The sequence below is a fragment of the Pleurodeles waltl genome, chromosome 4_1 (genome assembly GCF_031143425.1).
Source record: "Pleurodeles waltl isolate 20211129_DDA chromosome 4_1, aPleWal1.hap1.20221129, whole genome shotgun sequence".
NCBI lineage: Eukaryota > Metazoa > Chordata > Amphibia > Caudata > Salamandridae > Pleurodeles > Pleurodeles waltl.
In genome coordinates this window covers 572843134-572864753 of record NC_090442.1, presented here as the reverse complement: position 1 = coordinate 572864753, position 21620 = coordinate 572843134, and the positions used below count along the sequence as shown (strand labels likewise).

The window sequence follows — 21620 nt, the reverse complement described above, 5'->3', positions numbered from 1 at the left end:
TTTTAAAGTATTCATGAAGGAGGAAAAATCTCCCCCAGCACCCTTTCATGACCCCCAAGAATGAACAACAGTATGTGAACCCAATATATTTTAATTTAGGAGGATAGGCACAAAAGGTTGATAATAAAACTCTGTGATCAGACATGTCCCATATTTATTATAAACAAATTCTTGAAGCAGCCACATAACCAAATCGGAATTATAAACCAACAGTGATCTGTGTCCGCTTTCATCCGTTTGCCTGTTGGCATAGGAAACTTATATTTTCAATATTTCTTAACTTGGTAATGCTAAGACTTGATTGCTTTTTTTGTAAGCTATGAAGTTCCTGAAGGACAGGTTACTCCCCTTCGGTAACGCCTTATCTGTAGAGATATTATCTAGTTGCAGATTCTTTACCTTACAATTTCCCTCAGGTGTCAGTCTGGATCTGGAGATTTTTCTCAAGCAGTACCCCTGCACGTCGTTAGGTGTTGTCAATCGGCTGTGCGCCCGTCATCAGCATCACACGCGCCACATATGACGTTGTGGATATTATATAGGCAACATCCTGGTGTGCTGACATCAGATTCTTTTCAGCACAGAGTCATAAGGAAACAGACTACTAGTGAATCACAACTAAGGCCCTGAAAGTGGAGTTCCTGTCCCTAGAAATCAGTTTGCAGAGAGGGGGAGCATGGGTGGGTTGGTAAGAAATCTACTACTAGATACTGTCTCTACCAGATAAGGTGTTACCAAAGGCAAGCAACTTGTCCATCTGGACTTCTAGTTGCAGATTCCTTACCTAAGAATAGATACCAAAGCAAAACCAACCCCAGAGGCAGGCCTGCAAACTAATATCTTACTAGGAAGTCCTACAGGACCAAACGGGCAAGTTACCCATTCCTAAGGACCTGAATGTCCAGGCAGTGGTGTTTGGTAAATGTGTGCAGACACCCACGTTCCCGTCTGACAGATGACAAGGACTGGAACACTGAGTGCTAACGCAGTGCTCACAGCTGTAGTTCTCATAGAATGAGTACACAAACCTCCAGGTGGTTGCTTCCTCGCCGACCCATCATGAAATGGTACGCTTCTGCACTGCCCGACCTTTCTTTGCACCTACATAACCAACAAAGAGTTGATCATCCACCTGGAACTCTTTTATATGCTCAAAGTAGAACACCAACGCTTTAGGGTCCAGGCGGTGGAATATCTTCTCTTCCTTAGAAGGATGTTGGGATGAGTCAAAAATAGGCAAGGGGATGGATTGGCCTACATGAAAGAGCATAACCATTTTTGGCAAGAAGGAGGCCCTAGTGCGAAACACCACATCGTCAGGATAGATGGAAAGTTAGGCTGGCTTAGATGACAAAGCCTGCAGCTCACTCACTCTGCGGGCAGATGTAACGGCCACAAGCAAGGCAGTCTTTAACGTTAGAAGCCTGAGAGGACAACTGTGTAAAGGCTCAAAAGGAATGCACATTAGGAATGTCAGAACCAAATTCAAATCGCATTGGGGCATACTGAATGGGAATGGAGGAAACATACGAGCAAGACCTTTAAGGAACCTATTTACGATGGAAGACACACAAAGAAGGTTAATCAGGCAACCTCAAAAATGCAGAGAAAGCAGATAAACAACCTTTCAGAGTGCCTATAGCAGAGCCCTGCTGGGTTAAAGAAAGGATAAACAACAGGACCGCAGATAAATGGGCAGAAAGTGGGTCAACAGACTTGTCTGTGCAACATGCCACAAATTTCTTCCAACTAAAGGCGTTTACCGTTTTGGTGGAGGGACGCCTGGCTGCCAAGATTATGCTATAGCCTTTGGGTGGAAGGTTAAATGCTCTCAACTGTCACCACTCAATCTCCATGCAAGAAGGTGGAGGCTGGACAGGTTCTGGTGGAGTATCCCCCTCTGCTACTGCGACAGAAGATCCTCCTGAAGGGGCAGTCTGATTGGAGGATCGATGGCTATGCTCTGTAGCTCAGGATACCAGACTTTCTGTGTCCAGTCCAGTGCCACAAGAATGACTTGGACCCGGTCATCCTAAATATTCTTGCAAACTCTGGGCAGAAGTGGTATGGGCGAAAGGCATACAGGAGACCTGAATTCCACACAAGAAAAATAGCGTCTCTGAGCGATTGTCGCCTTGGAAACTCTAACAAGCAATACTGCAGACATTGCAAGTTCTCTGCGGAGGCAAACAGATCTAACCAAGGCTCTCCCCACTGCTGAGCGAGACCATGCACCACCTTCGGAAAGAGACACCAGTCTCGATTGATTAAGCATTGTCGGCTGAGTTTGTGTGCTCTGGCATTCAGAGAGCCTACCAGAAGCCTCCTGACAAAGGGTCCATGACTCCACCCCTACATGGGGTGGTGTTGTCCATGAACACCTGCACTACCTTTCCCTTGAGAGAGGGATAAAATGTTTTCAATTCCAGTCTGATCTCATGGAACTTCAACAGGTTGATGTGGAGTCCAGCCGCCCAGGAGTGACGCATCTGTCACTAGTGTCAGCTCTGGTTGGGGAAGGGAGAGGGATCTGCCTCTGACCCCATCGCGGTTCATGAGTCACCAGTGAAGATCTTGTGCAGTTCCCTGGAAGATCTGCACCAGGACAGAGAGAGTCCCCTGATGCCGCACCGACTGGAACTTCAGGCCCCACTGCAGAGTTTGCATATGCCATCTGGCATGTGTTACCAGCAGGATGCAGGAGGCAATGAGGCCCAGCAGCCTGAGTCATTCTCACTGAAATCCAGGATAGAGGCTGAAACATCAGTATCATAGCCTGAATATCCTTGACTTGTCGCTCAAAAGGATTAGCGCGAAACTGCACTGTGTCCAGAACAGCTCTGAAGAAAGGGAGCATCTGAGAGGGTGCCAGGTATGACTTTGGCACATTTATAGTGAACCACCAGAAAATGCAGGAGGCCCGGCTTAGTCTGAAGGTGGGTGATGACAGCCTGGGGCAGGCCCGCCTTCAACAACCAGTCGTTGAGTTTGGGGAACACTGAAACCCCTGACCTGGGAAGATGAGCTTCGACCACCACCATCAACTTGGTGAACACCTGAGAGGTGCTGGTAAGGCCAAAGGGGAGCACGGGGAACTGAAGGTGCTTGTGAACCACCATGGACCGCAAGTAACGTCTGTGGGCAGGCAGGACAGGAAAATGGAAATAAGTATCCTTCAAGTCCAACACTACCATCCAGTCTCCTGGCTCCAGGGCAGTAAAACCCTGAGACAGACTAAGCATTCTGAACTTTGCCTTCCTGAATAAGAAGTTGTGGGACTGAAGGTCCAGGATAAGGAGGAGGCCCTTGTTCTTTTTGGGTACCTAAAAGTAGCAGGAATAGCAACTACGACCTACTTCTGGCACAGGAACCCTCTCTACGGGTCCATTGGCAAAGAAAGCTGTTACTTCTTCCCAGAGAAGTGCAAAGTGATCCCCCATTATCCAATTGTAGGATGGTCGCATGGATGAAGGGGTAGTCTCGAAGGGGCGGGAGTAGCCGCTTTGGACTATCTGCAAACCCCACCTGTCTGACGTGATGGACTGCCAGCGGAGAAGGTGATGCCGTATCTTGTCTACGACTGGTCCTTGGAAACAAGAGTCAGACTAGGAAGGTTTGGAACCAGCTGCAGAGGGGGAGCGGTGGACTGGCCAGACCACTGGCTCCTTGATCCATGAGGTCACTGGATCCCGCATTCCCACCACACAGAGGCTGGGCATCATGCAAGGCACGGTGGCTGGTAGGGAACGGACACAATTGGGTGCCCCTTCCATAGCCACAAAAGGGGAAAAAGCAGACTGAAGAGGCCGAGGGGCTGCCATGAGACCCAAGGACCTGGCTGCAGCATGAGAATCCTTGAAACACTTGAGCGCCAAGTATGCTTTTTCTCTGAAGAGACGGGTGCCATCAAAGGTCATGTCGATAAGATTAGCTTGGACATCTCCTGAAAAGCCAGACATCCTCAACCAGGTGTGGTGCCTACGGGCCACTGTTGATGCAACCGCCCTGCCTAATGAGTTGGTTGGGTCCAGTCCACATGGGATCGTGAGCTCTGCTGCATCTCTCCCATCAGCAACTGCTTAGTAGAGTACAGCCAAGGAAGGCCTCCTCCTGGACCAATGGAAGCACCTGCACAACCATATCCCAGAAAATGCGGAAATAATGGCCCAAAAGGCATTCGGTGTTCACGGACCTCAATGCCAGGCTGGCAAAAGAAAACATCCTCTTCCCAAGTGTGTCCAACCTCTTGGACTCATAACCGGGGTGCGGAAAGCAAACCCCCCAAGGAGATGGAGGCTTGGATAACCAAGCTCTCAGGGGTGGGGTGGGGTGCTGCACAAGAAGATTTGGGTTGCACAGAGCAGGGGGATGGCAGCAGGCAATTGTCCTGCTCACAGGAGCTCCTGTGCTGGGCGTGGACCAGCTACCCAGTAGGAAATCTGTAAGGGCTTTATTGAATAGCAGCAGGGGTTCGGAGGATGAAGCTCTAGGCTAAAGCACCTCTGTCAGGAGGTTAGTCCTGACTGCCACTGAGGGAACTACAGGGAGTGCAGAATTATTAGGCAAATGAGTATTTTGACCACATCATCCTCTTTATGCATGTTGTCTTACTCCAAGCTGTATAGGCTCGAAAGCCTACTACCAATTAAGCATATTAGGTGATGTGCATCTCTGTAATGAGAAGGGGTGTGGTCTAATGACATCAACACCCTATATCAGGTGTGCATAATTATTAGGCAACTTCCTTTCCTTTGGCAAAATGGGTCAAAAGAAGGACTTGACAGGCTCAGAAAAGTCAAAAATAGTGAGATATCTTGCAGAGGGATGCAGCACTCTTAAAATTGCAAAGCTTCTGAAGTGTGATCATCGAACAATCAAGCGTTTCATTCAAAATAGTCAACAGGGTCGCAAGAAGCGTATGGAAAAACCAAGGCGCAAAATAACTGCCCATGAACTGAGAAAAGTCAAGCGTGCAGCTGCCACGATGCCACTTGCCACCAGTTTGGCCACATTTCAGAGCTGCAACATCACTGGAGTGCCCAAAAGCACAAGGTGTGCAATACTCAGAGACATGGCCAAGGTAAGAAAGGCTGAAAGACGACCACCACTGAACAAGACACACAAGCTGAAACGTCAAGACTGGGCCAATAAATATCTCAAGACTGATTTTTCTAAGGTTTTATGGACTGATGAAATGAGAGTGAGTCTTGATGGGCCAGATGGATGGGCCCGTGGCTGGATTGGTAAAGGGCAGAGAGCTCCAGTCCGACTCAGACGCCAGCAAGGTGGAGGTGGAGTACTGGTTTGGGCTGGTATCATCAAAGATGAGCTTGTGGGGCCTCTTCGGGTTGAGGATGGAGTCAAGCTCAACTCCCAGTCCTACTGCCAGTTCCTGGAAGACACCTTCTTCAAGCAGTGGTACAGGAAGAAGTCTGCATCCTTCAAGAAAAACATGATTTTCATGCAGGACAATGCTCCATCACACGCGTCCAAGTACTCCACAGCGTGGCTGGCAAGAAAGGGTATAAAAGAAGGAAATCTAATGACATGGCCTCCTTGTTCACCTGATCTGAACCCCATTGAGAACCTGTGGTCCATCATCAAATGTGAGATTTACAAGGAGGGAAAACAGTACACCTCTCTGAAAAGTGTCTGGGAGGCTGTGGTTGCTGCTGCACGCAATGTTGATGGTGAACAGATCAAAACACTGACAGAATCCATGGATGGCAGGCTTTTGAGTGTCCTTGCAAAGAAAGGTGGCTATATTGGTCACTGATTTGTTTTTGTTTTGTTTTTGAATGTCAGAAATGTATATTTGTGAATGTTGAGATGTTATATTGGTTTCACTGGTAATAATAAATAATTGAAATGGGTATATATTTGTTTTTTGTTAAGTTGCCTAATAATTATGCACACCTGATATAGGGTGTTGATGTCATTAGACCACACCCCTTCTCATTACAGAGATGCACATCACCTAATATGCTTAATTGGTAGTAGGCTTTCGAGCCTATACAGCTTGGAGTAAGACAACATGCATAAAGAGGATGATGTGGTCAAAATACTCATTTGCCTAATAATTCTGCACTCCCTGTAAAGGTCAAGGACCTCAGCTGCCCTCCTCACCACCAAAGAATATGAAGCACCCTTGTCCGTGGCCAAGGTAGGAGGAGAAAGCATGCCAGTATCTGGGGAGGTTTCCAGTCCACTGGCTTCACCCAAGCCTCTACGGGAGTCTACAGGGTCTCGAAGTTGATATTCTAAAGGGTCTGTTGACCCCTCACATTCCTCACCATAGCCCAGTCCATAAGAAAAAGGCTCAGGATTAGACATGGGAGGCATGGCTCCCATCGACACTGTAGTCATCCGACGCCCATATGACGTTGTGTTGGAGTCCACAATGAGGATGGGGCCTCCTGGGGCATGGGCAGCTGCAGGAGAGCTGTTGTGAGGATCGGTTTCGGGGAAGGACGGTATGGTAAAAATGATGCCGTTCCCGAACCAAGCATGGATCCAGCTTTGGCCCTCGGAGCTGAGGCCGAAGCCGCCAGTGCGGAACCTGACGGAGCCCCTTCTGACTCTGTGGGGCCTCAAGGCGCTGCAGCAAGGTCATACTGCCCAAAAATGAGGCACGTGGCCTTGTAGAACTCTTAATTGGGCAGGGGTTGCTCTGGCTCCCAGAAACATTGGGAGGCGCGGAGTCAGCCCAGGTGCAGTCCCCACCTTCGGAGGCCTAGAAAGATGATGATCCTGCTCCTCTGTCTAATCGGCCGACGGATGAGGTGAAGTCAGAGAACTTTTTGCTTTCTTCAACTTCTTCTTGTGCCTCAACTTACCCGGTCATCCCGAGGACTTGGTGAGAGATGACAATGATGGAGGAATTCGCAACCGCTCCAAGGGCCCTCCTCTCGACGGGGACCTTGACTTGCACAAAGTTGAGCATCGGTCCACCATCCGCTTCAGGGAGCCCTCCCTCAAAGACTTTGGATGCATTGCCTGACACATGGAGCACGACTTCGGGCCATGATTACCCTCCAAACACCAAAGACACATGAGGTGCGGAATTGTCAGTGTCATCGCCCGATGACATGATCCTCAGGGTTTGAACCCAATCTTCCGAGATGACATCCTCAATGCACAAGGAGTTAGCAACTTGAAAAAGCATTGCCTTTGACGATGGACATGGAGCTGATCCAACGATACAACGCTGAGCAGGGGTACTGCTCGAGAAAAATATCCAGAACCAGCCTTTCAACTGTGGAAAATTCTAAGGTAAGGAATCTACAACTAGATGTCTCTATCAAATTGTCCATTTTCGGCTGTTCTGATTTTTGAGGTAACGTTCCAGAAGAACCTATGAGATGTTTTCATTAAAAAAAAAACATACATGCTGCATTCACTATAGGTCACAATGGATATTTTTAATAATTATTTGTATTCTGACTGGTATATTATCCAAGTATCCCCCATACGCAATACTAATGTTTGTTGGCAACTCCTTTTCATTGGTTACCTTGTAAGTAAATGATTATTCAACATGAATGTTCGATCCACTGATGCCTTGCAGTCATCTAATAAAATGTAACTTTGATTGAAAGCTGTGTTTAATTGTTTTAATTTTAATTCTGGTCTAAACTTCACTAAACAGGGGGGTTCTAATGCTAACCAAGCTAGATATGAAATTTTAAATGCATGAACGAATTCATTTTTAATTTTCCATACTGTGTACTACCAAAAAAAGTAAATTTTATACATTTAACAAGAATTAAAAGAATGATTCGAAAAAAATAAATTTTAAACACCAATGAAACAAATATCACTTTATAAAGCTGCAAACTATTAGAATTATAAGAGACTGATGTTTAGTTTTAGACAGCTTTCACACTCACATTGCATTAGTAGTGCCACAAAAACGATGAATCTAAATTAACACAAATTAACAATAAAATGTATTTTATTTTTTTCTTTTCAAATCACTCCGTGTCCAATAGCTTACTAAGGTCGACGGTGTTATAGAAAAATTATCTTACTGGAACAATGTCGAAATTCAAATCGGATGTGAGCTCCCCTGAAGTTATCCACAGGAATTGGCAATTTCAACAGCTCAGCCCATCTGGGACTGTTATTATGGTAAAGCACAAAGGAGTGAAACTCATCTGCTGGTGGCTCCCCTGATCCAAAGGAGATGAAACCCTAAGGTAACAAAAAAAGAACATGGTTGACACATAATTATTACAAACGTTTTGAAGAAATGTAACACAGTCCTTTAATCATGTTTTTGCACAATGACAGTCTGCAGTCCTTAAGCACTGCTGTCCACTGGGGAAGGTACCTCAGCCGTTAATGGATGCCTCCAGCTTTGGGGCAGGAGTCATGGGGTCTATACATAGAGGAAATGGAAAGTGACATGTTAAGTTGCTTGCACTAGGAAGGTGTAAACTACAAGTATATTGTTTGCTTTAGACAAATAGCTAAAAACAAATCTTTCCACTATGTTCAAGTTTAAAATGTAAATGAAGTGAATGGTGGTCATACACAAAAAGCTCTATATAAACTCTAGATTACCACTAATTGCTAGTGTTTTAAGACTTCAGATCCATTACTACCAGCAATCCGCATTCTATCATTCTAAAAAATGAAATACTTTCTAGCAACATTCCAATCAACTTCATGTTCTTGGTGGAGGCACAACAGTGCCTTTGCACTGAAGCGTCACTGTAGCACCCAGTTCACACATCTCCAAAACTGAATCAGCTAGTATTTGAACCAGTGCCGCAGCAGGCATAATGGGTATGGGGGATGGACGGGGCGCGGGCTCAAGACTTGGTGCTTTTTTTCGAGGGTATAGGCTGGAAGCCTAGTGAGCGTGTGCAACATGAGTTGGGGATAATGTGGTGGTAAGGAAAGGTTTGTAATATTTGAAGACTTTACAGGAGGATAGGGGGTTTGACCCCTAAGAGTTTTGAATATATTTAGTAGCAAATGTTGCATCTGAAAACATATTAGTGACTCAACCCAAAATGTTGCATTATTTAAAACTTTAGAGGGGGGTTATGTACCACTTATGCTCTATAAAATATATTTAGAAGTGGTTAAGTATGGGAACATCAACGTGGCGGACATCTGCATCTTTCAAAGGTAGACTAAAATGTTATTATCCTTTACTACTATTGAGGTATTCTTACTATCCTCTACCCCACCAACGTCGGCAACCTACACAACAGAGGCACACAATTTATTTAAAATTAAAGTTTCCATTCACTATTCCACTTCAGGTATTTGACGGGCTCTGGAGGAGATTAGAATATTAAAATGGCTGTCAGCTAGTCAAAAGCGGTTGGAAAAGCTGAAAAATCTACTTAAGTACGACCTATATTGAACTGTCACGGACCAAATGAGAAAGAAGAGGTAAAACTTTGCCCACTGCATGTAGCCGCCTCTCAATCAAAAGAAAGAAGGGACAAAGATATTTTTCACGAAGAAATAGAAAAGCACACCGACAAAGTGAGTAATATTTATTTACATGACTACATTTCCACAATTAACTGCTAAAAAGCAGTGACAAAAAAATTCAGAAAAAACAGGTCCTATCTCTTTTTAATAATTAAATCAATTAAGAATATTAAAAAAAAAAATAGCAAATGTTTAAATTAGCCAGTCACTACAACCTGACTCATTCACTACTAAGTCACCAGGCGGAACACAAACGTACCGTTTTGGGAATTACTCTATCAACCACTCTTATCCACTGCTTAGCACTTACCTGACCAGCGTTAAGAAAATAAACGCTAGGCATACTGCAAATCCTTTCCAAAATGACTGAAAATAAATAACAACACATTTTAATTCTATGGCTCATTAACTGTAAACATTCACCCAAGTTGTGCTGTTCCTAAATTATTTAACACTTCTCTTCAGAGACTACAATTTGGGATGGGATCATTTTAAAGACAGGCTTCTGCCGCTTGCTGAGCTGCTGGTAGGTTCCATATTGAAACACTTCCCGTCAGTTGATATGCTCGCTGCTCGGTTTTTCACGCATTATCTTCTGTCTGCACCTGCGTGCTCCTGCCTGGAGCTGCCGCCGTGCTGCGGTTAGCACCGAGCTGGATGGACAGTCAATGCGCAGTGACAGAGCCGCTGACACATCAGGGAGAGCTAATCATTACAGGCTCTGCCATCCCAGCTTCCCCACGTGTGTTTGATGAAAAGGGATAAAGTCAAGTGGCCATTTTAACACCATGCAGCAGGCAGTAAAGAGAGGCGCACGGCTTTCGAGGGAATCTCCGTAGACTTGAAATGCTGCCCCCAGAAGAGGGGAGTACATGAGAACGGCTAGGCCCATCTAGGCGGCCTACTTCTCTCCATGTCGCAGATGTGAAGCGGTCCCCGGCTTCAGCCTGGACTGCTCAATACATCGGCACCCTTGTGAATGCCCAAGCTGCGTTAACGCGCTTGCAACAATCAATTCTTGTAAAGCAGGGCTACTCACCCATTAGGGTCTCAAGGCGCTGGTGGGAGAGGGAGTGTATCGTTCACCTGTGGTTCTTAAAAAAAGCCATGTCTTCAGTTCCTTCCTGAGGCTGAGGAGGGAGGTGGTTTTTCTGATGTGGAGAGGAAGGGCGTTCCCGACGGTGGCTGCTAGGTGGGACTAGGAGTGTCCTCCTGTTCTGGTTTTCCAGATGCGGGGTACTTCCGCGAGAGAGAGCTGGGCTGAGCATACGGTCCTGTGAGGTACGTGGAGATTGAGTCGATGGTTCAGGTAGTCTGGTCCGGTGTTGTGGAGGGCTTTGTGTGCGTGGGTGAGGATCCTGAAGGAGATGCTTTTCTCTGTGAGAAGCCAGTGCAGTGTACGCAGGTGTTGCGAGATCTGGCAGTGTCAAGGTAGGTCGAAGACCAGTCTGGTGGTGGCGTTCTGGATGTTTTGTAGTTTTTTGTTGATTCCGGCGAAGAGTGCGTTGCCATAGTCCAGTCTGCTGGTGATGAGGGCATGTGTGACGGTCTTTCTATGTTCAAGGGGGATCCTCTAAAGGACGTCCGTAGGAGGCGGAGGGTGTGGAAGCAGGTGGAGGTGACTGAGTTGATTTGATGGTTCATGCTGAGATTGGAGTCCAGAATGATACAAATGTTGCAGGCTTAGCTGGTGGGGTTGGGCGGGTTTCTGAGGGTGGGTGGCCACCAGGAGTCATTTCACGCGTTGGGTTGAGGGCCCATGATGAGTACTTCTGTCTTGTTTGTGTTGAGTTGAAGGCAGCTGTTTCTCATCCAGGTGGCGACTGTTTCCATGCCTTCGTGGAAGTTGTGTTTGGCTTTGTTGGGTTCGTTGGAGAGGGAGAGGATGAGTTTGGTGTTGTCGGCGTAGGAGATGATGTTGAATCTCTAGCTTCTAACGATGGTGGCTAGCGGGGCCATGTAGACGTTAAACAGCGTGAGACTGAGGGAGGATCCCTGACGAACTCTGCAGGTGGTGGGGTCTGCGAGGAAGGGGGCGAGTTTCTCTCATTGAGTTCTGCTGGAGAGGAAGGATTGGATCCAGTCGAGGGCCTTGTCTCTGATGCCGGCTTTGTGGAGGCTTTGTATCAGGGTGTGATGGGAGACTGTGTCGAAGGCCGCCGAGAGGTCTAGCAGCATGAGGGCCGCCGTCTCTCCCTTGTCCAGCAGGGAGCGGATGTCATCTGTTGCGGCCAGGAGGGCTGTTTCGGTGCTATGGTTTTTCCTGAATCCGGATTGGGAGATGTTGAGGATGTTGTGGTCTTCTAAAAACGTGGCGAGTTGGCTGCTGACCTCTTTTTTTATGACTTTCGTCAGAAAGTGGAGTAGTGAGATGGGCCTGAAGTTTTTGTGGTCGGTGGGGTCTGCTGAGGGTTTCTTGAGGAGGGGGTTGATCTTGGCGTGTTTCCATTCGTCGGGGAAGGTGGTGGCAGCTAGTGAGCGTTTGATGGTGAGGCAGAGCAATGGTGTCTGCGGCTTTGTTGAAAATGTGGTGGGCGTATGGGTCCGTGGGGGCCCCGGAGTGTATGAACCTCATTGTTCTCAGAGTATTTTCAGTGGTGAGGGGGGACCAGGTGTTGAATGTTGGTGGCAGGTTTTGGTAGGGGGGTTCTGCACATAGGTTGTCCTTGCTGAAACGTCATTGATGGTCTTGATTTTGTGGTGGAAGTAGGTTCTGAGTCTGTCCCAGAGGTCTTTGAGGGTGGGATGTCCGTTGTTACACAGTTGGGTTGGGCGAACTCCTTGAAGATGCTGAAGAGTTCCTTGCTGTTGTGTGTATGTTAGGAGATTCTGTCTTGTATAGCTTTCTTTCTGGTGTTTCTGATGATTTGGTGGTGCGCGGTGGTGGCGGCTCTGAACTTGCTATGACCTTCTGTGGATTTGGTGTTTCTCCAGATTTTCTTGAGGCAGCAATAAGTGTGTCTAGATTCTCGGAGTTCTGAGGTAAACTAGTTGGCTTTCGTTGCATGGGAGCTGTTCTTCTTTTTGAGGGGGGCTATGGTGTTGGTGCAGTTGGCTATCCATTAGTGGCAGGTGCGTGCTGCGGTGTTTGGGTCGTCGTTGTGTGCGATGGTGGGGGCGGCGACGGCAAGGGCAGCTGTGAGCTGATCGTCGGTGATTCTTGTTCAGTTTCTATGTGATGGTTGGTGTTGGGGTCTGATGACAGTGGGTGCGTTGAAGGTGAAATGGCTGCATCGGTGGTCTGTCCAGGGGAGTTCGGAGGTGCGACTGAAGGTAGGGGAGGTTCATGTAGTGAAGATGGGATTGAGGGTGTGTCCTGCTGAGTGTGTCAGCTCCCGTACGATCTGTCGGAGTCCTATGTTGTGGAGCTTGTCTAGGAGGGATGCAGTGTTGGGGTCTTGTAGGTTGCTGGGTTTGTCTCAGCACTGGTGCTAGGGGCAGCTTCCCAGGCAGGCACTACTCATTCTAGATGTTTAATAATATCACTACAGATGTAGGGATGCACCTAAACTCTTAATCCAGCAATACGCAGTTGACATATGCTGTACTCGTATGCTTTTATCCACTCTGGGAATGTAGATGATGCACTTTCAACTCCTCCCGCCCTCAATTAAATGTTCTCCAGCCGCTTTGTTTTAAACCATGCTCAGTGACCATTAAATTTTTTATGCTTCCACCTTTTTAAGCTTGACACTGCAATGTTAAAGTAGCAGTAGGGTTGTGTACTACGGTAATATGCTCACATGTTCTGCTGTTTCTACCTACATCCTACTTTTTTGTGACTCGCGGACCAAAGACCTCACCTCCGACATTCCAGCTTTGCAGTTCACCAAAATAAGTTATCATCTCCCAAAGCAACGTTTCCAGTTCTTCAAAAATACTGTTCTGTGTTTCTTATTCCTCTAAAGAACCATCTCCATGACAACTGTGTTCAGAATGTTCAAATAGGCTCATCTTATCTACAGTGAACCAAGGTGTCATCTTTCTGACGCTTCATTTTCCAAGGAAATAGATTACATTTGCCAACAATCTATTTCTCCTCTGGCCCAAAAAGTTCAAAAGCCTTTATATCAACTAGCTTCCTATCCTGCGCTAGAATCTAGAAGGAATCCAACAGAATCCCTAGATACAAAAGAACAAAACAAAAAAAAAAAAAAAAAAACAGGAAAAAACATAATGGCAAATAGTTGCACTGGAAAATAAGAGAATGAGTATGTTGCACAGCATTCAGTCCATGTACACACTTTCTCATATAGGATTTGAATAGGAACTGACATACAAGGAAAAAACCTTCTTCCTTCGTGGCCTGGGAATCTCAAATAGGTTTCCCTGGATACATCATCATCTGGTAAGTTGCACCAGCGCCGCCTTCCTGAAACACATGGTGTCAGTTAGGCATACAGGGAAGCCATGTTTGATATTATTCACTCAGCGTTGTACTCCTCTGCCTTTGTTCCTTTGCTCTCAGCATTCCAAGTATGGATAAAATCCCACTGTGGCATGGGTGCACAAGTTAATTTCTAACAAGGAAGACAATTTCCTGGCAGAAGTAAACAGATGCATAAGACCATGACAGCTGTATATTAATTCAACGTTCTAAAGGGAAAATTATTCAGCAGGGAAAGTCATCTGTGCTTTATTCAAGTTGATGTGTATTAAACATCGTTTTATGGCATCAGCACCCCACATACGGATAGTAAGTGGTAAAGAAATGCTATATTCCAATAAAATACATTTTTTTTAAACAAGCACTAAACAAGCAATCAGAGAGCTGTACAGAAATTGTGGCACAACAGGCCACACGTTTTAAAACACTCTGCATCAGTCAGACTGCTTTAAACGCTTAAACATCCAAATTACCCAGCTGGTTGTGGGAATGGTATGTGTAATAAAAGCAGTCTTAGTCTGTTGAGGCGTCTGCTGAAAGTTAGAGCACAGTTCGACAAGAAGGTTGGTCTAGATTTTTGTCAGTATGGCATGTATTTTGTTTGGGGGACGGATTATAAAGGCACCTTCTTCTTGTGCTGCCATGTGTGTCATCATCAGCAATGATTGTTGTTGTGAAGGTTCACAAGACGTGCCTTCAATCACAGCAAAAAAGACTTGGTGTGCATTCATCTACTTCCTACACACAAGTCTAGTCAACCAGACAATGTGGTTATCCTGGAGTCAGTCATTACGTTTTGATTGTAGCCATCCTGAGTATGGACTTCTTTGGGCATCATTACTCAGCTTTTACTGTGATTGTCCTTGTGGCTTGCTGCTCAAAGCTTCACACTCTGCTGTACTGGTGTATACCTACATTGTTGCAGTCCCTCCCACTCCTCTATACATTTATCCAGGATGATCCTCTGTAGACACTGAGATGCTTCAGGGTTCAAGAATCAACATCAGGGTGGATCTTCGAAGTCGCTTGTGACCGCTTGTGGTATTCCATTGAGATGTTAAAAAGCCATTTAGGAAGAGCAGTGCCAGAAATGGATATGGACCTCTTAATTATTGACACAAGCCTTGGTGAGGTCTATGCAGCATCAGACGACAGTGCCTTCTTGTTTTCCATTCTGTTCTAGCACTGGGGGTACTCTCATCAGATTCACTATTTAGTACAAACAAGAGTTTTACTGTATCTACTGTGTGTTTCAGTTCTGCTTAAGAGCAAGATGCTTAAGGGGACCTGGTAACCTGGTGGCCTTGTCAAAGTGAAAGGGAATGTGATTTCAGTTGTGAAAAAGAGAACTAACATTTATCTGTTGTGGGATACAACATAGTGTTTATCCAGGCCTTCCACAGAGGAAGCTTGTGTTAGTATAACACATGTGCCATTCAACATTCCATGTCCTCTCATCTATATTCTCTTCTTGTGCCTTCATATTGCGTTCCTCCTTTCATGCCGGGTTGATAAGCATATATACTGTTAATCCCTGATGCAGACTAAAGGATATTTTGATCCATGCAATCCCTGTGGTAAGCATCTGTCTTGAAGCAGAAAACATCAATGTTTTGAGATACCTTATGCACATAATTCTGGGATTTGGGTTAACCATCTGTCCTGAGAGGCTCAATGTCCATGGTGAATGGGAAAAGGACTTGATTTGCATACATAGTGATGTTTTACTGTGGTATGAGGTTCTGCTTCAAAGAATTTATAAACTTAGTAAACTGGGGACATTATGTATCATGCTCAGTATGCTGGGAATATTCTGTATCGAGGCAACTCCTTATAAAGTTTTGCCTTTACTAATGAGAAACAGAAAGCAGCAGCCCAGTAGGAGGAAAGAATTCATGATTCACCACCACGTGGGAATAGACTCTAGTATACCTTTAAATGAGATGAGGGGGTGGATAACACTCCAGGCCTATATATGAGATTTTAGTATTATCAGAATCTATGAGCTTGAATTACGAAGAAAGAATGAAAAGGGGCATACGGGTTTTGCATTTTGATGGGCTTAAATTGCTAGGAATGAGGTGGGTTAATCATACTGTTCTTTTGACTGATGTTTGCTCCAGCCAATAGTGTTTGTTTTCACAATCTACATTCTAGTGTTTGCGTTGACAAACAGTTTCAGTGATATCTGGGTTACGGTCTCCTTGTGTTTTATTTGTTTTATAACCCTTACTGTTCTAATATTTCATTCTCTACCTACTTTTCCTCTCTTCTGGGTTGTTTGATCTCTGTTAGGTTTGAATCTATGTTCTCTTTACAGCTGGTGTATCTTGTGTAATGCTTGAGTTCTTCCTACTGTAGTATTATGCCTCATTCTTTTTATTTCCAAAATAAGGTTTTGATTCTTGGATTATTAGTTGTTTATAAAGAAATGCCCCTTGTTGCATGATCACCTCCCAAATCTTTGGATGAATGTTGCTAGTTTTTGTACTCAGTACACTGGTAACCTGCTAACCAGACCCCGGAACATGTGCTGTGACTCCCCAAAAACTTGTCAAAATGGTTTAACTAAAGACCACAAAAATAACTAATTTCCTGCACCTCGTGGGTTATTTAACCATACTAAAAACCCCTCCAAAACTCTTTATGTGACCAGTTAAATGATCTGGTTCATGATGGGTTTATATTTTTATGTTTATAAGTGAGCAGACTGTGCTTGGGGCTTATCCACTGTAGCACAAAAATAGAAGGTGCCTTATGTAAGCTACCACCATAGAACTATTAGGTTATGTTAGAAATTGGGTTACTGGTTGACTGGGGTGTGAGCCCTGGTCAAGCAGCAACTACAATCCTAGTCAGGGTAAAGCACTAGCAAACCCCAAATTAATCTGTGCTCACTCCCTGGTAGATTGGCACTGAGCAGCCAGGCTTAACTTAGAGGGCAACACTTCAAAATGTAAAACAATGAAAACGCCACACAAAAAGATCTCAGATTAGAAACATAGGGCTTTATTACGAGTTTGATGGTCTGAAGACCTCCATACCTGCGGTGGTTGTCCGACTGCCGCAACCTTGGCGGTCTGACTGCCAGATTACAATGCTGGTGGCCAGACCGCCAAAAGACTGACACCACCACTAGGATCCCAACTGGGGTGGAGCTGGTGCAAGTCATGGTCAAGCACAGCAGTGCTGATGTCGGCAGCGCGTGCTGATCACCACTTTTTTTCCGCCGGCCTTTCCATGGGGATCCCCCCATGAAAAGGCCGGCAGAAACGCAACGCGGGGGCCACAGGGGGGGCCTGCACTGCCCATGCCCCTGACCTGGGCAGTGCAGGTGTCCCCCTGGCAGCACTGTCAGTTCAGCTGGCATTGGACTCACACTCTGTCAGAGCCGAAACCAATGCCACCCCACTGACTGTCCCGCCAGCCCCATGGGAACATTTTAATACAGTGGTCTGGAGGCCGCTGGCTTGGTGACAGCCTCCAGACCGCCGTATTGGTGGTCCAATGGTCGGACCGCCAAACTCTTAATAAGGCCCATAGAGCTTCACTTAATAAATAAAACAAGGCTAAAACAACAAAAATCTAATTAGTAGAACCGGAGACAATAAATTTTAATGTTTTAGAGAAAACAGCACCAAAAGGTGTAAAGCACCAACTGTGGCTATCTGGTTGCGATGGAGCACAGGCCAGCTACAGAGACCCAAAGAGGCCCCCTGAACCGAGTACCTTAAATCCTGGTTTGAGGAACGATGCTTATATCCGAGTCTAAGAGGTGTCCTGTAGCCAAGGCAATGCATCAGTTCTTAAAAGCAGCAAGGCTGTGGTGCAAGGTACTGTTGAGTCAATGTTGAGGATCCTATTGACGGGCTTGCGATGTGAAGTCCTGAGTCAGGGATGCACTGGTTCCGAGGAGCTGTGAGGCTGCGATGCAGAGTCCAGCATTGTCATCAAGGCTGCTGTCGATGAGAGATGCAAGGGTTTGCATCGAGGATGGGTTGCACAGTGGCGGTTACGAAGGTGATGTGTGCAGCAGTGGTGTTGCAAGTCTTCGTGACAGCCCAATCCACGTAGCAGCAAGATGTGTCGGTTCTGCACAGGGTGCGTCGCCAAGCATAAGAGATGAGTCCGTCCACTTCCAAGGGTCCAGGGCTGGGGTAGTATTACTTGGCAGGGTAGACTCACAGATGGCAGAGTTCAGGTGCATAAGCAGGGTTGTTGGAAACCTGTTTTGTACCTGAGGCTTCAGTTCAGGAGGCCAGGCAAATAACCCTTGGAGTCACTCTGGGTTCAAAAGATGTAGGTCCAGTCTTTCTCACCCAGGCAAGAGGGCAGCAGATCAGCACAGCAAAGCAGGAGCCCAGCAGAGTGCAGTCTAGCAGGGTGGCAGTCCTTCAGCAGGGTGGCAATCCTTCAGCAACACAGCAGTCTTTCTTCCTCGCAGAGTAACCACAGGTTCAGAAATGAACGGAAGTGGTGGTGTCAGAGGCCCTAATTTTATACACAGTTTCGCCTCTGAAGTGGGGAGAAACTTCTAGAGGCATGCCTTTGAAGTGCACATGTGCCCTACCTTCCTGGCCCTGGCTCCAGACTAACTACAAGGAGTATGCAGCCCTTTGTGTGGAGACAGGACACAGCCTAGTCAGGTGTAAGTAAGGATGGGCGGCCAAGCCCATCCCTCCCATACTGCCATTGGTGGCCCATCTAGCTACACCTAATCACTGCCATTGTGTGCAGCTGTCTAGGAGGGATACACAAAGGTCAACTGGCAACTACATCCAATCATGTGACCATAGGCAGACTTCAGGCATCAAATGGTCAAGGCAAGAAAATGCCAATCTTCTAAAAGTGTCATTTTCAGAATTGTAATTTAAAATTTGACTTCACCATAAGTTAGGATTTTAAATTAGGATTCCAGAGACACCAAACATGAACACATTATCTCTTTCTATTTGAAAATTACACTTACAAAATGTAATAATGCATCTCCAATATACTAAGGGAGATATAGGCCTTGCATTAGTGAACAATGAACTTAGCAGTCTTTCACTACAAGGACATGTAAAACTAAAAAAATACATGTTCAGCTTTTTAAATACACTGCACCCTGCCCTTGGGGTTGTCCAAGGCCTACCTTAGTTGTGACTTTTATGTATTAAATAGGAAGGTTTGGGGCCTGGCAAAAAGTTTATTTTGCCAGGTCGACAAGGCAGGTTAAAACTGCACACATAGACTCTGCAATGGCAGGCCTGAGACTTATTTAAAGAGTTACTTAAGTGGATGGCACAATTAGCTATGCTGGCCGACTAGCAGCATTTAATTTACAGGCCCTGGGCACATGTAGTGCACTTTACTAGGGACTTCTAAGTAAATTAAATGTGCCAACTGGGTATAATCCAACGTTACCATGTTTTGAGCAGGAAACGCAAGCACTTTAGCACTGGTTAGCAGTGGTAAAGTGTGCAGAGTCCCAAGGCCAATAAAAATGAAGCCAACAAAAACCAGAGGTCTGGAGGCAAAAAGCTAGGGGGAAACCACGCCAAGGATGCCAGGTCTAACACGTTACAATGCCAGCCAGCTACTATTCTCCTCATAGGAGGAGCTCCTTAATGCACGGAAGAAAATGGGGAAAAAACCATACAGACAATTTCCCTAGACAACACCTTTCCGAAAAAAAGGTGGGAGCAGGACAGATGCATATTCAGCCCTTAAATGTCACCCTGAGAACAAGCAGAGATCGGGACCAACGCCGTAGCTACAGCCGTCGGCATCAAATTGTCAGTCAGATTGAATTCACTGGTCTTACCTGCTGAAAGGATTTCAACTTCTAAACGTTTTTCTAGGCACAGTGGAACAGAGACAGACATCAATTGGCACCTGTCCACTGACAAGACCTCCTTGGGTGCAGATTCTGGTCTTCACCTGCTGGAAGCTTACCCGCCAATGAGAACAACAGCAACAAGTTTCCCCACTGGAGCCAAGCCTCACAACAAGGACCTGCACTTCAAAAGGCTGCCATCATTGAATCATCCTTCAGATCCAGCCTGCAACCTGACCTGCTCATGAGCCATCAACGAGGACTATTCTCTAGAAAATATTCTAAGTCAGATGGTAAGATTTCTACCAGGACAAACCTGGTCACTGGACCCGACCACCAGTAGCTTGTGGTCAGTCTTAACTTTAACGCTTTGGAATTCTCTAGTCTTTTGTTGGGTTATGTGTTAAGCTAGTCAGTTCAAATAGGACACTTTTTAGCTCTTGTTTACCTTTGTCAGTGTTTGGTGGGTTTCCTAAAGTCATTGCTTGAATATTTGTTACAATCATTATTGTATGTCCATTTTAAACGAGAAGATTCATAGCAGGTTAAGGTTAACATCTTGCTGGGTTCATGATGAAATGCCCCTTTATTCGAGTCTCCGAATTCTACAATTTCCCTTTCAAGTTGCTTCTCCGTTGATAAAGAGGTTGGTGTTTTACCACTGCATAATTGTGTTCACCTCCGACCTACCGTGAAAGCAGAAAGGAAACATTTTGGAAGAGCAGTGCCAGATGTGGGTATGGAATTCTGAACTAGTGGTGCAAGCCTGAGCTCAGACATACGTGTTTGATTATCATCTTTCCTTCCTACCCCAAATCAATGCATTCACCATGACTGCTGTCCACCACCTTCATGTGCTGCGTCCTCCCTCCTTCAACTTACTTAAAAAAAACAGAGAAATCACTGTTATCTTACTGTTGCGATCTCCCGCTTGGGGTTATCCCAACAACCCATACATCTGCCTGTCCGACAAAACCTTTGCCAAACTGCCACCTTGGTTTTTGCCCAGAACCTCCATGGCCACATCTCACCCATTCTATCTGCCCTCCATGGGCTCTCGGTTAGGGAAAGAGCAAATTTCAAAGCGCCCCACTCACCTACAAAGCTCCACCTGGCAGGGCATCAGCACTATTCCATCTAAGAATTTTCTCCCATATCACTTGGCCAAAGGTCTAAGCTTGATGAACCAGAATCGGCTTTCAACCTGTTCGTTCAAATTAAAAAAGTTCGGAGCTAGATATCTTCACAGAAACTCGCTCACATCAGATCTAATACTGGAAAACAACTTGGGTTAAGATTTAAGAAAAACTTTTTTTCTTTTTTTTTTAAACAACTTTTTTATAAAGCTTATACTGAGACTCTAGCTTGCTACCATCATCATGTCATTTGCTGCTGGAGCCCACTGCACCCAGCTGACGTTCAGCTGGACGGCTAGAAACCTAAAAACCAGCATTTCCGGATGTGGGCCTTCACAGGACTCTCTGAGGGCTTTAACATCTCTTCAGAGATTATGGTATAACATGTCCCCACCAACACTAACATCCTGTATATTCATGTACTACTGTTATCTTATAGAAGGCGCGCTGTGGCTACTTCTAGTGGCTTGTAGCTCAATACATTAAGTTTAACATCAATGTAGTGGGTTGGGACTTTTTTTTTTTTTTTTTTTAGAGTATGGGGTATGCTTCTTCGAACATAGGGGCCTGCTGTGCCAATACAAGTTTCTTTCGATGCCAAGATAGCTATGCATGGAACAACAGATTTGTACCGACGCAGCGCTGCGCACTTCTATCGGAGTTTTCAGTCTTTCTTCCCGAGTTCTCGATTCCTCCGTTGTTTTTCTTATTGCGCATGGATGCTTTTCTTTCTTTGCTGCTTACTATTCTCCTAGAATTGGAATCCTCTAACCAAACACATTCTGAGTATGGGTTTTACTGTGGCCATCGTACAGTTCAAACCTTG

The 21620-nt window shown here is 45.7% G+C and overlaps 1 protein-coding gene across 2 annotated transcripts in view; it reads right to left on the bottom strand.

The window, feature by feature from the left end:
• The window catches only part of DOCK4 (dedicator of cytokinesis 4), a 1300588-nt gene that overhangs the window by 665806 nt on the left and 613162 nt on the right, over positions 1-21620 (bottom strand). For both annotated transcript variants that reach the window (XM_069228963.1, XM_069228964.1), the window contains exon 15: positions 8031-8193. In XM_069228963.1, the coding sequence (XP_069085064.1) occupies positions 8031-8193 (163 nt within the window). The remainder of the gene's footprint in view (positions 1-8030; positions 8194-21620) is intronic.